Source organism: Symphalangus syndactylus, chromosome 5 (assembly GCF_028878055.3).
Source record: "Symphalangus syndactylus isolate Jambi chromosome 5, NHGRI_mSymSyn1-v2.1_pri, whole genome shotgun sequence".
Lineage (NCBI taxonomy): Eukaryota > Metazoa > Chordata > Mammalia > Primates > Hylobatidae > Symphalangus > Symphalangus syndactylus.
In genome coordinates, this window is record NC_072427.2 from 52,663,761 (window position 1) to 52,679,312 (window position 15,552).

At 45.9% G+C, this 15,552-nt stretch overlaps 2 protein-coding genes across 8 annotated transcripts in view; one reads left to right on the plus strand and one right to left on the minus strand.

The window, feature by feature from the left end:
* GABRG3 (gamma-aminobutyric acid type A receptor subunit gamma3) overlaps positions 1-15,552 on the plus strand; it is a 571,515-nt gene that overhangs the window by 105,725 nt on the left and 450,238 nt on the right. The gene's annotated exons all lie outside the window — the stretch shown is intronic.
* The window catches only part of LOC129482521 (uncharacterized), a 122,833-nt gene that overhangs the window by 26,862 nt on the left and 80,419 nt on the right, over positions 1-15,552 (minus strand). For 6 of the 7 annotated variants that reach the window (XM_055278465.2, XM_055278467.2, XM_055278474.2 and 3 more), the window contains one exon: positions 462-596. In XM_055278465.2, coding sequence (XP_055134440.2) covers positions 462-483 — 22 coding nt within the window. In that variant the 5' untranslated portion in view covers positions 484-596. Of the gene's footprint in view, positions 1-461; positions 597-6,345; positions 6,447-6,559; positions 6,859-15,552 lie in introns of those variants that run through there. The other variant, XM_055278468.2, reaches the window with a different exon arrangement.

Here is a 15,552-nt window from a genome sequence, read left to right on the forward strand (position 1 = left end):
GTTCTTTCAGCCTTGATCTCCATTGGATTCCTCTCCGGGGATTTTAACTAGACAGCTGCAACACTGCATGGACTTCGGTTTCCAAACAGAGAAAATCCTGGTCAATTTAGACATGTCAACTTGGATTTATACTTTTAATGGGAAAAACATTCTCTGCAGGAAGATGGTATTTGCCTCCTATTCTGAGAAAATGACTGATTTTGCATGATCATACTCCTATACTGTTGCTCAATGATAGCGGAAATAAATCAGCTAAATGACATTGGCTGTTTGCAATGATTAAAAATTAGGTTTCTGGAAAACATCCTTTGGTCATTTATATTCAGGATATTTCAGACATCTCTGATACTCCTTTTTTTCTAAGCCCTGATAGAGCTAACAGTACTTACTGTGATATAGTTACGTTCATACAAACCTTGCTCAATACTAACAGTGTATCTTTTAAGCATCAAAGTCATCACCTGTTGTAGTTATTCCATCCATTTCTGCATATTCTTGAAGTCGTGTGGCCGTTTTTTCTGTGTTTATGTCTTTTGGAGGGATAGGGCTGTTTCAGCGTTGCTGTTGAATGGTCTGGAAGACTGGCTGGTCCAAACCTGAGACAAGAAAGAGCTCCTAACTTAGAAACAATTGGAACTGCTTTCAATGAGATGCCAACACATGGTTTATGCTATGATTTTAAATATGCCTGGAAGAAAAAGAAAAATAGGCCCCATTGTAATGGAGCATTTAAAAGTAGACCTCAGGCCACCGGAAGGACTTTCAGAAAAACAGGTGGTATCCACAGGTGCAGGGAAAGACCTCTTAGTCTGAGAGTGGGCATTACAGAATGGGTGGGCTGACCACAGAGAGAGGCCAGAGCCTGATCGGCATTCAGGAGGTCATATGTAGATCACTTTTCCTGGACGCCCATTCTGTTCTATCTTGAAAAGTGGTATCTTGTTCATTTGCATGCTTCCAGAATATTCCCTTTCCTGATTTTATCCCGTTAAATCCTTCAAGTTCTAGGAGTGAAGAAATTTGTATTTCTTTAGAATATCACATAGATACACTGCTGCTGTCTGTAATGTTGAGAAATAGAATGTCAAGGGTGAGGCAAACAGAAACCACAACTACATACTACTTCAACACAAACAGGACTTGAGGGGTGCGGTGGGCTAATCTGACTACTAGCTTCTCCCTAGCCAAGAAAAATACAAATATCAGCAAGTACAGGATTGCACGATTCCTGGGTTTTAAATCACATACACACATCAAAACATAGCACACCTGCCTAGCCTCCCTGCGGCCACACCTTTGCAGTGGAAGGAGCATTTTGTTGTGTGATGCTCTCCCGTCCCTCCAGTGGGAGCATCTGAGGCTCGTGAAGGCTTGGCATGCCAGGAGCAGAGTGGACCTGGGGTCACCCAGATAAAAGCCAGCAGGCAAAGCGTCAGCTCTCCGCCTTCTCCTGGAAGTTCATGTCTGTGTTTCACCGTGCAGCTGGCGGGGCAGGGCTGGGTGGTACATGGACTTCGCCTCACTCCCCATCCACCCGCCCCCTTCTATGTCCCCTCTCATGATGTATGATGGAGGGAGCCACAGCTGTGTTCCTGCTAAGGGCTCACCACTTCCCCTTTCCAGATAACATGGAGCCACCTTACCCAGAAGGTTTTGTCCCATGCTCCCCAGGGTGGTGGACAGCCAGGTCAGACCCAGGGCCTTTGCTGCAGATGGGGTGATTCTGTGATCCTTGGTGCTCCAGAGCACCCCTGTGGGCTAGGCTGCAGCTGCCTCCAGCTGAGACCACATCATTAGCTTTTCCTCCTTTCTCTACTCCCATTCCCTTTCCTGACTCATCCCATTTCAGGCCCCGATTTTGGGGCGGCTGAGCCCATCAGCTTAGGCATCGGGAACTTTAGGTCTGCTCAGGCGGCTCTGCCTTCCAAGCCTGGCTGTTCAGGGCTCTGCTTTATTTTGTGAACACCCAGCTATCCTGTGCTAATCTCTTTTCTGTTCTAAGTCAGCTAGGGTTGGTGACTCTTGCTTGCAATCAGGACATCTAACAGCTTTATGCCTGGATCTGTCAGGATCAGATCAGAAGAGGGAAGCTGCGTCATACTTTGAACGTGAAAAGTTTAATATAGAGAATTACTAATGGGTATTGGAATAGAGAAGGCTTGACTAGTAAGTAGAGGGCACACAAGAATACAGGAATAGCAGAGAAAAGGAGCACATTGAAAAGAAATAGATACCCAGGGAGGGATCATGGCCATGGCTCGGTGGATGGCAGAGGGGTTGCTGCAGAGCTGCACCCATGAAACCTGCCAGAAATCTACCCTCCAAGCTGCCAGAGAGATCTGCTCACAGGAAGGTTTCTCACTGGGGAATTACTCCACTGAAACATCAACTGAGGAAGGTACTGGTGGAAGCTGCTGGCTGCCAAGCATAACCACTGCTGTGTAGCAGAGGAGCCAGGTGCTGGGGGAGATGCTCGCACTGCAGGAGCTGGGCACCGGGGAAACTGCTGCAGGAGCCTGTGGCTGGAGGAGCCACCCGTGCTGCAGGAGCAGAGCATTGCAGAAATGCTGTGCGCTGGAGGAGCCTGGAGCTGGAAAGGCCCTGTGCACTGTGGGAACTGGGCATTGGGAACTGTATGGGCGGCAGGGGTCTGGCCGCAGGTGTCTGCTCAGACAGCACTGCAGAAACAAGAAGGAAACTTTTGGCAATGTTTCTTCAGCATCCTCTGCTGACAAAGCTTACTTCTAGTTGGCAAAGGAAATATATTTGTAGGGCCCAGATCCATTTTCACAAAACAGGCAATGAAGGGTGAATTCAGAGCTGAGAGGCATGGATTGATACTTGGAAAAATGCTTCATTTCCTTACATGATGCACTGGCAGAGCCTCTTAGCTAGTCATGGATATGACAGGGAGTCTGTGATAAACATGCAGTGCAGTTGCAAAGAGAAAGACTGAAGGGGGTGAGTTGTATCTTCTTCAAAAACGAAAGTGAAAAACATTTGCCTGGGAACTGTAGTTAGGGCATTTTGTTTAATCAGAGCTCCATAATCTCTTGCTCTCCCAGTCTCCCTGAACCTTCTGAGAGAGATGATACCTCCTGATCTGGGTACCACATGCCACTGTTTCCCAGCAAGCACACCACTCAGGCATCATTGCAGGAACTGCTAATTTTAAGTGGGACTTTGTTTCCCCACCTTGCAAATGGGACCCTAAATGCCAAGGGAGAGAAATAACTAAGAGAAGGCATGTATACTCTGGGTCAAATCATTTTGCCCTTGTTCTTGTTTTGTGAGCTTGCGGTTCTGTGCCACAAGGCAGCTGCATGGGTGCAGTGTGCCCTTGAGCCATGGGTCTGCTCGCAGAACCCTGAAGCTGCTCAGTGCTTCTTAACAATGAGTAATACTTCCAGGGTTTTATATTTGTGAATTTTCTAAGGTCAAGTATAAATTTGGGATTAGACACTTGTTCTAGACATTCATGGCATAGTGGAGGGAGCACTGGACATAGAGGCACACTACATCCCTCTAGGCAGCTGGGCCACCCTGAAAGCCTCTCTGTGTCTCCTGTCTCAATTACTGTGGGCCCACGATGAATGAGTTACATGAAAAAGCTCTAAAATGTCGTGCACTTCTACAGTTCTACTGTGTATCAGGTAACTGTATACTGTCAGAGAGGCTCACGCAGGAATCAAAACTGTGCGCACACATCCATCTCTCTTTCACTGTGTGCATATAAGGGTCAGAGTGTGTTTATGAGTAAATATGAAAGGGAAAGGCTAGCAGAGTATAAACTAAAATGTTAACTGCCGTTATTATAAGAAACAGGATTATTATTTAAACTATGATTTACATTTCCACCTGTATACTTTACTGGATCTGCCAAATGTTACACAATCTGGAATCATCACTAGTATTATCAGGAAAAGTAGAACTTATTTAGAAGTAATATTCAGCTCATCAGTTTTTAGAGTATAAATACCCATGTTGAAACATGTGCAAAAATCAAATGCCTTGGTCGTTAATATCCACTGGAGAAATGGGCACAGAGAGCTTTCAGTAGTACCTGTGGATCTTGCAACAGTACATTGTGGAACGGTGCTTTTTCCAAATACCATTCTGTCTGTGCTCATGCTGGTAATTCTATCATTTCCATTGGAAGACAATGCAAGCTGCTCTTCCCAGAAGAGGCAGGAAGAGAAGTGAATTAGAGAAAGGAAGGAGAGAATTGTGTGTTGTGAAAAAACAGAAAACCAAGGAAGAAGAAGATGGCTATCCAATGCTCCTGGAGGGGAGTCCTCCCCCATGTGAGGAGAGGGCAAGTGCCCAGATTCCACTTATGTCATCTTGTCTGCAAAACAAAACCTTTTGCAACAGTCTGAATGCAGTTTGGACCTTTCTGTGTATCTTCAGTGCCATATACAAAGAGACAGATAATCAAATAGGGATATTGCTTCCCATTGGTAGGATGCGCATTTGGTGTGACCCAGGAACTGTTCTGGAACATTATCAAGAGGTTATGACCATATGCCAAGTTGAGAATGTCTGTTTTCATCATTCAGAGGGACTGTGACCACATAGAACATTCCATTATGCCAGGCTTCCCTCCTCTGTTCAATCCGACTGTACTCCACAGTATGAGTGAAACTCATAGAAAAATCTTGTGAATGTAAGTTTCACATCAGTAAAATTTCTTCTCTTGCACCCGTAAGAATGGAATTATGCTTGTCACCAACATTTGGAAGAATATTTGGTCAGTTCATATTTTTGCCCTTTTTTGCTTTAGAGATTGAAGTAGAGGATTTGGTGAAATGTTAAGGTTTATGACAATTTGTATAAATGAAAAACTTGGAATGTATTTCTTCTTGGCCCTGAGCAAGCAGTGACCCTAAAGGCATTTGGGAAGCCAGAAATGGAGTGCACTGGTAGGGTGATTTGTTTAGAAAATAGGAATCTTGGAAATGAATCACTAAAGTAAGTGTTTCAGTGATGGACGGTCACATCTTATTCTGAATTTAGAAAATGAGAACTACCCAATTCACTCCTTTGTGTTCAAAGGTAGCCCCTCAGAGCCTCCCCGTGGCTGGCTGAACCCAGCTCCGCTTTGCAGGTGCAGATGGGACCGTGAGGTCCTCTCCAGTCTAAGGACCTCCTGAAGCGCTGGGCGAACCTGCTTGGTGGCTGCTTTCTAATTCCCTGTTCATCTGAATAACTAGGAGGAAGTCTGAGCTTGCAATCAGTGTCTGTGTTGTTTTTCAAAATCTGGGCTCCCTCGTATCCTAGGCAACCATTTAGAGGAGAGAGAATGCAAAGTAGGAGGTGTCCTGTGTGTTTAAGTCACAACCCCTGGTCCCTGGGTTGTAACTGTGTTGATATTGTCATTTTGACCCTTTGGGGCCAAAGCTGCCAAGAGCCAGTGGTGTTTGGTGGCATTGTGTTGCATGTAGAGGCCAAGGAGGGGGCATTTCTACCCTTTTGCGACCTTACCCCCTTCTCCTGTCTTCCCTCTGAGTCCAGTCACCTCGGACAGCACTGATTCGAGGTGAGGCTAGAGGAGGGCCCGTGCTAATTGCACACTAGCTGACATACCTGCCCCACACCCGCTTTGTTGCTTTTGCTGGTAAATGCAGCAATGACATGGCAAACCTGAGTGCCCCTATTAGGGAAGCTGGTGCACCTGTCCTGATAGAGCTCTCCAGCTTGACAGATGTCTACCTTTCACTATCGTGTCCACAGACGTGATTGCTTTTCCTGACTGGGGCAGTCTGCACACCATGGGAAGGCCAGCACAGGTGCAGCAAATGCACCTGGCGGCTCTCTCCAGCTGTAGTACGGTGAGGCTGGGGTTTTCTCCCTCAGCGATAAAGCAATATCAACTGGAGATATGCTGAAGACCTATTTTCTAGAGATGTCAAAATTGTAACGTTTGTAGTCAGATATGGATATTTACTCTGAATTTGGGTTGTTAAGGTATTACCTTCTTAAACTGTATCTTAAGCTTGAACATTGTATTCAAGCGTGCTAAGACAGCTTTTCTGGTGAGCAGTAATTAGTTGATTAGTTGATTACTTTCCTCTTTCACAGTTGTGGGGATAAGAAAAAAACAGTCTCCACAGCTCCTCTCAGGCTGTACCATTCACACAAATGAAACTTCAGAATCTTCTACGCTCATTGGCCAGCCTTAGGGTCTGGATGATAGATCAGGTCATTTCCTACTAAATCAGACGGTATTTAAACCATAAGCAAAGCGGCACAAAGAGCTCATCCGATTAGTTAGCTATTGCAGTTCCTACAGCCTTGATTTTCTCATCCTGCCCTTAAAAGTAAGAGCCTTTCGCAGTACCCCACCTCCAATCATGCTTTCATAATGACAGCTTCCTCCTGCTCCTGAAGGTCCTGAAGGCTGCCTGCTCTCCTTGTGAGTGTTCTCATGGTCTGAAAACTCAAGCCTGCAAGGAAATACATTATTTATTTTTTCATATTACGAATGGAATTCCTCTCTGTGTCCCCAGTCCACTCGGTAACATTGTGAGGTAGATCAACTTTGTCTTCAGCATCATACCTCCTTCTCCATGAACACCCTTCTTTTTCTTCATTCCTTCATTTCCTTTTTCCTTCATTCGTAACCACCCAGGTATTCATCTTAGTCCAAGATTCTAGAGGACACTCAAAACAGCTTCAGATACCACCTCTCTCGGGACATTTCATCTCACTTCATGTCAGCCTGTAGGATTCATTTTATTAGGGTATGCTAATTGTTGTGACAGATACACTCCAGAGGGTACAATGACTCAAATGACATCAGTCCATTTCTTGCGCAAGTGACTTACTGCGGAAGGAACAGGTCGGGGGCAGTGCGTCTCCAAGCCGGTCTGAGGGAGAAGGCTGACAAGGACTTCGCTTTCCTCAGCCTCTGGCTCCCAAGGTGCCCTGGGGTTGTTTCCATGCCACCCACCACGAGGTGGAAGGGGCGTTTGCCAGAGGCACTGTGGGCCAGGCTCAGAAGTGCCACACTTCTGTCTGTCTGTGGACTCCTCAACTGCAAGGCAGCCCAGAAAGTTAATTCCCAGGAGAAGTGGTTCCCTGTGGAGTGGAAAATGTGGAATTCTGGGATATGGCTGGCCATCCCTGCCACAGCCCACTGCTCTGGCCAGCAGATAGTCAGGCTAACCCTGTTTTCCACATGTAGGCCAAGTACATTTACTACCAAACTAGCAACAAACAAACAACAAACAAACAAAAACAAGTTCCTGTCCAGTGCTGCATCCAGCCCAGGGTCCCGGATACCTGAGCAGTCTATTGAGTGTGGGGTGACTTGATGTGTCCAGGGATTGAGGGCTCCCAGCACACCCATCCAAAGCATGATAAGGAAGCAGAGGCAGAATTCTCCCTAAAAACTCTCTCTGGAAAGGGAATAGAGGAGTTCACACAGCCTTCAGGAATGCAGCCTCATGAGATCCTGCCTGGCAGATGTCCTGCAGCATGTCTGCCTGGAAGAGGAGGGGACCCGTGGCACTGGCTGTTCTTCTGCAGGGTCTTTCTTGTCCATGGTCCTCCAGGACCTCCAGTGAGGTGTGTCAGTAGCATGCCTCAGGGTTGCCACCCCATGTGCCATTTGCTTCTGCTTCATAGTGGCTGTGTCCAAGGCAGATGAAACAAGAAGCTTGGCTTAAAGATGACATCTTCACCTGGTCATTAATGAAGTGCTGCCACCAGCTTTGACTGGGAATTCTCAACAGGCTTTTGTAGTTTAAAGTCCTTTATAATTCTGCCTCCTATCATATAGCCCCAGATGCACATTCCTGGATTCCCTTTTCTTCTACTGTTTATTTCTGCTTTTGCACAAATCCATGTTTGACTGAACTCACCTTGTGAACTAGTTAGCTATTGCTATTTAATAATGTCTCCACAAGCTCAGTGGCTAAGATAACACACGTGGATTAGCTCACATATTCCAAGGGACAAGAGTCCAAGCTTGGCTTGGCTGGGCCCTCTGCAAGGTGGAGATTGGGCTGTCGGCCCCGGCTGGGTTTCCATCTGAAGGCTCAACTGAGGAAGGATCACTGCCAAGCCCTCATGGTGGTTGTTCACATGAATTTCCTCACATCAGCAGACGGCCTTAGTTTCTGCATTAGTTTGTTTTCATGCTGCTGATAAAGACTGGGCAATTTACAAAAGAAAGAGATTTCATTGGACTTACAGTTCCACGAGGCTGGGGAAGCCTCACAATCATGGTGGAAGGCAAGGAGGAGCAAGTCCCATCTTACATGGATGGCAGGCAAAGAGAGAATGAGGAAGACACAAAAGGGGAAACCCTAATAAAACCATCAGATCTCTTGAGACTTAATTCACTACCAGGAGAACAGTATTGAGGAAACTGCCCCCATGTTTCAATTATCTGCCACTGGGTCCCTCCCACAACATGGGGGAATTATAGGAGTACAATTCATGACGAGATTTGGGTGAGGACACAGAGCCAAACCATATCAGTTTCTTACTGACTGTTGGCCAGAGACTACCACGTGGGCTTTTCTAACAAGGCTGTGTTTCGTCAGAGCCAGCAAGAGAGACAGTGTTCCAGCAAGGTGGATATCACAGTCATAATCACGGGAGTGACATGTGGCCACTTCCTCCTGTGCTGCTGGCTAGAAGCGTGTCTCACATGCTACCCACGCTCAGTGCAAGGGACAGGAGTCCAAGCTCGGCTTGGCTGGGCCCTCTGCAAGCCAAGCTTGGACTCTTGTCCCTTCCTTAGAGGATGGGACTGCCCAAGGCTTGAGTACCAGGAGGTGGCCCTAATTTCAGCCCATCCTGGAACCTTTATCAAGAACCTGCTGTGTGTGAATATATTCCATAGCATTTACTTTTTTTTTTTTTTAGAAGATTGAAGCAACTATTATTATCCTTACCTCACAAATAATAAAATTGAAGTTCACATCCATTAGTGTCTGACACTAACTGGTGGAGCGGGTGTTCAAATGTAGGATTTAGTGTAACACATCAGGAATGTGTGTGTAGGGAGTGAATGGATAGCACAGGTGGAAAGTGAATAGAAGGAGGTGAAGCTGAAATGTTGGGGTTGGTTTTTAAAGAGTTTGGACATTACACGGAGGCTTTATTCCAAAGTTCCTGGAGGAGCCACTGTGTTTGAATGATGAGAACATGTACTCATTTTCATCAGTTTTAAGTAATAGTTGCGGTCAGACCTAACAGCTTACATTCAAAGGTGAGGTTGAAGGACATTTTTATTGATACTGATATATGAATAAAAACCAATCAACTTCAATTAAAATGTGAACACGATTTTCAAAAACAATTTTTTAGAATTTCACTTAGCTATTTGTGATTTTTTTCTCATTTGTTTAGAGTAATATAACTGACTTAATAATTCTTGAGATTAGGTGAAAATTATTTAACTGAAAGACTTCCCTCTTTTATTGAGCAAAACATCTCATGGTATTTAGTGGAATAGGTTTATGCTAATTTTAAGGCGTATTGAAGCTTTTGAAACAAAGACATTTTATTTGCAAATGGTTACGTGTGGAGGCTTTACATTGGTTGAGCTGCGCTATGGTTTCTTGAGAAGGGAAATGGAATCTTGGTTTATTTTGGCATCCTAGCATCAGGGATGATGCCTACCACATTGCAGGAGCTCAGTGCTGGAGTATGGAATAATAAGTTATAAAATTTATCCTCAATCTAGTGCAAAAATGAAGGCAAACCCTAGAGCTGAAGGCTTTGTACAGTCAGCCGAGAACTCTTGCCGTATTGTTTGTATAAGAAATTCATCCTGCCCTCTGAATAATTCACGGGACCTGAAAGAGTCAAACAATCCAAAACCCAGAAAGCAAGCTAGAGGAGATGTTCAAAGTCATATCATTTAGACCATTAAAAAAAATCCACGTCATAAGGCAATGTGAGCTTTGCACCTCAGAGGATGTATAAGTCATTTTGTTGAGGAAGAGGTGGATTTTCTATGGAGGTATCAGGATGGCTTCCTGGTGGGGGTGAGAGTTGTGCTTGAAGGCCAAGTCTTCTGTCAGATCATGAGGAGTGTGAAGGATTCCAGTCCAGGGGAACCCAGTGTAAAGGTCCTGATTTAAGGAATTGTCATCCAGATACTATGTGTCTGTTCTGCCATGTGCTGGTCCTTTCCACAGTGAGAGTCATGGAATGGAAGTGCTGCTAGTATTCACGCAGCACGTGAGTTTCTGTGTGTCCCTGCAATGAGGGTTGCAGAGTCATTTTGGGGGCTTCTTCACAGTCTTGAGCTTGCAGGTCTTTGGCCCTGAGTGTTCATCTTGTAGACCGCTGCATTCTTTTCTGTCATCAGTAGTTTCAGCAAGAGCCCTGGCACCAAGCACTTTGTTTTCATTGGTTGACAAAATGGCAGAACTTGACAGGTCTAGACCTTCTCCCCAGTCCTTTGGCAGGTGGAAAGTGATGTCCCCCATAACATCCATGCCAAATCCCTGGAAGCTGCAGCAGCTGACATGTTTATAAAAGAGCCTTTGCTGATGAGATTGAGCCAACTGTCTTTTTTTTTTTTTTGAGATAGAGTCTTTCTCTGTTGCCCAGGCTGGAGTGCAATGGCATGATCTCGGCTGACTGCAACCTCCACCTCCTGGGTTCAAGCAATTCTCCTGCCTCAGCCTCCCGAGTAGCTGGGACTATAGGCGTGCAGCACCACACCCAGCTAATTTTTTTGTATTTTTAGTAGAGACAGGGTTTCACCATGTTGGCCAGGATGTTCTCGATCTCCTGACTTCGTGATCCACCCACTTCAGCCTCCCAAAGTGTTGGGATTACAGGCGTGAGCCGCCGTGCCCAGTGAGCCAACTGTCTCAAGATCATCCTGGACTTCCTAGGGGGCCCTAATCCAAAGATGAGTGTTCTTAGGAGGGAGGCAGAGAGAGGTGGACAGAAGAGAAGATAAGGCAGGGCAGGAGTGACACTGCCACAAGTCAGCAGAAACCAGAGGCCATCAGAAGCTGGAAGAATGGGGAATGATTCTGCCCCAGAGCTCAGGAGGGAGCGTGGCCCTGCCAACACTTTGATTTAGGATTTCTGGTGTCCAGAGCTGTGAGAGAAAAAACATTGTGTTGCTTTTACCAACTACGTTTGTGGTATTTTGCCATGGCAGCCACAGGAAGCTAATGTATCTTCCTTATGAAAAGTGAAGACATTGGTTTCTGAGCATTCAGGTGACCTGCCCCAACCCGAGGCTGCCCTCTGATGATCCCTCAATAGCCTTTGAATTTGGATTCTGTAACGCTGCCAAAGTTTCATGCTTGACCTATCTGTCTTCCTCTGCAATTTTCCTGAACAGACCAGTGAGGCCAAACCATGGGCAGTCTTAGCAAGATAGAGGCTGGGTGTTCGTGGAGGAGAGAGTTTCTAGGGAGCGCCCTGCATGCCCGGCCTCTCTGGGGATCACTGTGTTGCAGCGCGTTTGTGGTTGTGTTTCATTAGTAGAGCGGTTCCAACCGTGCTTGCCTGTCTCTGTTTCATACAGGCTTTTTTCAGATGACAATTAGGATTACCAGGTCCCCATGCACCCAGGGTTTGTGGAGCCACACACCGGCTTGTTAGGATCCTTCCAGCCAGCTGCATTTTCCAGAGCAGCTGGACTCTTACTCTCTCATTTTTTTTTCTGTTCTGTTCTATTCTGGGGTGCATTATCTTTAGAAATGCCAAGTCAAATGGAGACTAATTTGCAAATGCCCCTTAGGGCTTAATTGATTGCTTTCTGTGCTGACCTTTGTAGGTAAAAGGCAGCCAGCAGGAAAAGGAACATCTTCCCCAGACCCCATGCGAGCCTTCTTCCCCATCACTCTGTCGATTTCCAGAATGTTTTGAGAAAATTGGGTAAAGATAGAAGCAACCATTTTCTGAGATGGCAAGTGATTTGCCAGGTTTTGTAATGCTCCCCTGATCTCTCTCCTCTTATTCAGCTGCAGATTACTCTGGAAATGAAAGGAAGGACTTTTTTCTCTCTTGTCCTAAACAGTATTTAAGGCTGAGTCCTATGAGGACCAAAAAGTTAGCACTAAGATTGGGCCACTGTGGAGGGCGGTTCTGAGCATCATCACAGCCCAGCAAATATCAGGGGAGCTATTGTGCACCCCAGCCATGCCTCAGCCTCCCCGCCGGGGGTTCGGGGGAGGTGGCTTCAGGGTCTGAAACATGTGCCATGTTTCTGTTTCCCTGGCGCCCTCCGTGATGCTGGCCGGACACACAGACTGGGCTTTCCTTGCATGATGGTCAGTGTTATATGTCAGCTTTACTGGGCCATGGCGTGCCGGATAGTTGGTCAAATATTATTCTGCATGTGTTTGTGGGGGTGTTTTTATATGAGATTAACAATTGAGTCAGTAGACTAGGCTTCCCCAGTGTGAGTGGGCCTCATCTGATCTGTTGAAGGGCCGGACAGAAAAATGAAAGGCTGACCTCCTCTAAATGACACTGTCAGTCAGTCAGTCAGACGCCAGATTTATAACTGTGTGAGCCAGTTCCTTCCAATAAATCTCTTTCTCCACATCCTTTTGGTTCCGTTTCTTTGGGGGACCCTAGTATACCTTGTTTTGCTTTATTATTTGGGGTTTTGATCACTTACTTCTAACTTTGAAAAACCAAGTTTTTAGCTCTTCTATATTCTATGGAAAAATTTGTTTTTATGAAAGGAAAAACATGCCTTAACCACAGCATATCGGGAAATCTGTAGATGTCAGATGAAACTGCAGTAGAGAAATGGAAACATATGCCAGGCACAGGGTACCAAGGCTATGAGAGTGGAAGCACCTCTCTGTAGATGTAACACCAGCTGTCACTGGTCACTGCCCAGGGGCTCCTCGTCTGTAAAGAGGGGATAATAAGAGTGTCTTCTTGATTCCTTCATTTTCAGGATGAAAGGAGACCATGCTTGAAGTGTCTTTCACATGAGGACCATATTAAGGGCTCAATAAACATTGGCTGGCCAGTAAAGTGGTCAGTGTTGGGTTGGAGGCTGTCCCCCTGCAATGCATATCCTTCCTGGAACCTCAGAATATGACCTTATTTGGAATGGGGTCATTGCAGATGTACTTACTTAAGATGAGGTCACACAGGACTAGTAGGGTGGGGCCTTAATCCATTATAACTCCTCTTATAAGAAGACAAGAGACAGAAAAACACCCAGGGTAGAAGGACTCATGTCCATGGGGGCAGAGACTGGAGTGATGCATCTGTGGGCCAAGAAGTGCAAGGATTGCTGGCAACACCAGAAGCTGAGAGAAGGCATAGAACTGTTTCCCCCAGACCCTGTGGAAAGAGTATGGCCCAGCTGATGACTTGTTTTGGACTTCAGGCATGGTCAGGTGTGAGCAAGGCTGCAGCACCTCGGGAGACATGTACAGTGCTCAGGGAGGCTTCATGAATATCCCTAATCAAAGAGCCAGGAGTTGCTAAAGGAGCCTGCATATGTAAAGAGTAGAGAAGCAACAAGATAGTGCCAAAAACAGGCAAATAATTTTGTTTTATACAATATTGAGGAACTTTTGGAAGTCAGAATACTTTTAAAAATTAAGTATAATAGGATTTAAAGGACGACAGGAGCAGGGAAGCACACGTGTTTGCAGAACAGATGATCATTGTGATTTTCATACAGAAACCACAAATAGAGTGAATTTAGAAGATGCGGTGTGGAGTGTGTGTGTTGGGAGTGGGTGAGATTTCACTGCAGGATTGATGTAAGTCTTGGCGAGAGCTAACAATCTATCAAGCAGCTTGGATAAAAGGGACAAATAGAAGTGGAGCTGTTTCAAGAACCCCTGAGGGAGTCTGGCAGGAAGCTTGATGGTTCTCACCAGTGAGACCCAGCCTCGGGCCTTCTATTCATGGACAGAATTAAAAAAAAATAGCATTGCCATCACTTTGCTATAAAGCAAGGTAAATTGAACATACAGTCTCCAACACTGTCCCAAAACAGCTCTGAAAACAGGATCATGAGAGCCTCAGACATAGCATCATTAAGACCTCTAATGGCTAAGGATGAGTTAGTGGAGAATTAAATAAAAATCAGTCCACACTTTCTCAGGTTTGCTTTTCTTTTGATTGTCTTCCTGGAAGAAAGGTATCCTCCCAACATCACTCCCAGCTCACTCAGTATGCAGAGGTGGAGTTTTTGAGGGCTGGCTCAGGCTAAGCATCATCTCTAGGGATCAGGGGAAATGCCAGCTGATCTGCCAATATCTCCAAGAAGCCAAGTCCATTTGGAAGAAAGTCATCTTCCTAGAGTAGATGCGTCCTCTCTAAGGTTGCCTCAAGGCTCCCCAAACCATTTCTGTAGCAAGGGGCCATCTTGCTACAGAAATAGTCTAGAAAGTCAGGCATGGTGGCATGCACCTGTAGTCCCAGCTACTGGGGAAACTGAGGCAGGAGGATCACTTGAGCCTAAGAGTTCAAGGCCAGCCTGAACAATGTAGCAAGAACCTGTCTCTAATAAGTAAATAAATAAATATAAATTAGCTGAATATGGTGGTGTGTGCCTGCAATCCCAACTACTTGGGAGACTGAGGTGGCAGGATCACTTAAGCCCAGGAGTTCAAGTCTGCAGTGAGCCACTCCAGCCTGGGTGACAGAACAAGACTTCATGTCTAAAAAACCAAAAACCAGAAAACGAAACATGATTTATAGTCATTCTGATTAAGCTGGCATGATGGCTTGCAGGTGTATTCCAAGCTATTCAGGAGGCCAAAGTGGAAGGATCACTTGAGGCTAGGAGTTTGAGACCAGCCTGGGCAACATAGCGAGACCCTGTCTCTAAAAACAAAATGAAATGAAATTAAAAAGTTTTAAAAAAGAAATACTCCAGGAACACACACCGGAGAATGAGTGATAAGATACCATAAGAGATTGCTTATAAGCAGTGGCCACAGTTATGGCCCTCTGTATGTCCACATTCTTCTACAGTGTGATTTTCCAATCTCTCCCATCCAGAGGCAAGTCTCTTTCTGGCCTTGGGACTTGCTTCCAACAAGAGAAGCTGGTGCTAGGTAGCCCTCACCAAGCCTGGGAGGCAAAGGCCTTGTGGTTCTCAGTGACTTGCTTGGAAACCTTCTAACCACCATGGAAACCAGGCAAGCTAGCCTGCTGGTGGGGGTGGTGGTGGGGAGGGGGATAGAGACCTCTTGGAGAAGAGGTGGACCACCCCACTCAGGTCCTCTTAGGTGAAATGGTCCCTAATGGGTGGCTAAGGGCACACAGCTGGGTGAGTTGAGCCCACATTGGCTAAGCCTGGCGCACGTCGGCAGGACCACGAGTTGACCTGGAGACTCCTGAGCAGTAATAAATGGCTGTTGCTTTAAGCCAGTGAGTGTTGGTTATAGTAAAAGCTAACAGGTATAGATGCTGCCGCCCACAAACAGGTAGCTTGCAAATTAGAAAGCTGGGGCCCAGAGGCTACAAGGATGCCAGATACATACTGATAGAACTAGGGTCTTTTAATTCTCATGTTTTGCTGAATGCTTCTCCTACTAGATTAGACTGCTTTGGGTTGGGAAACTGATGAATTATAAT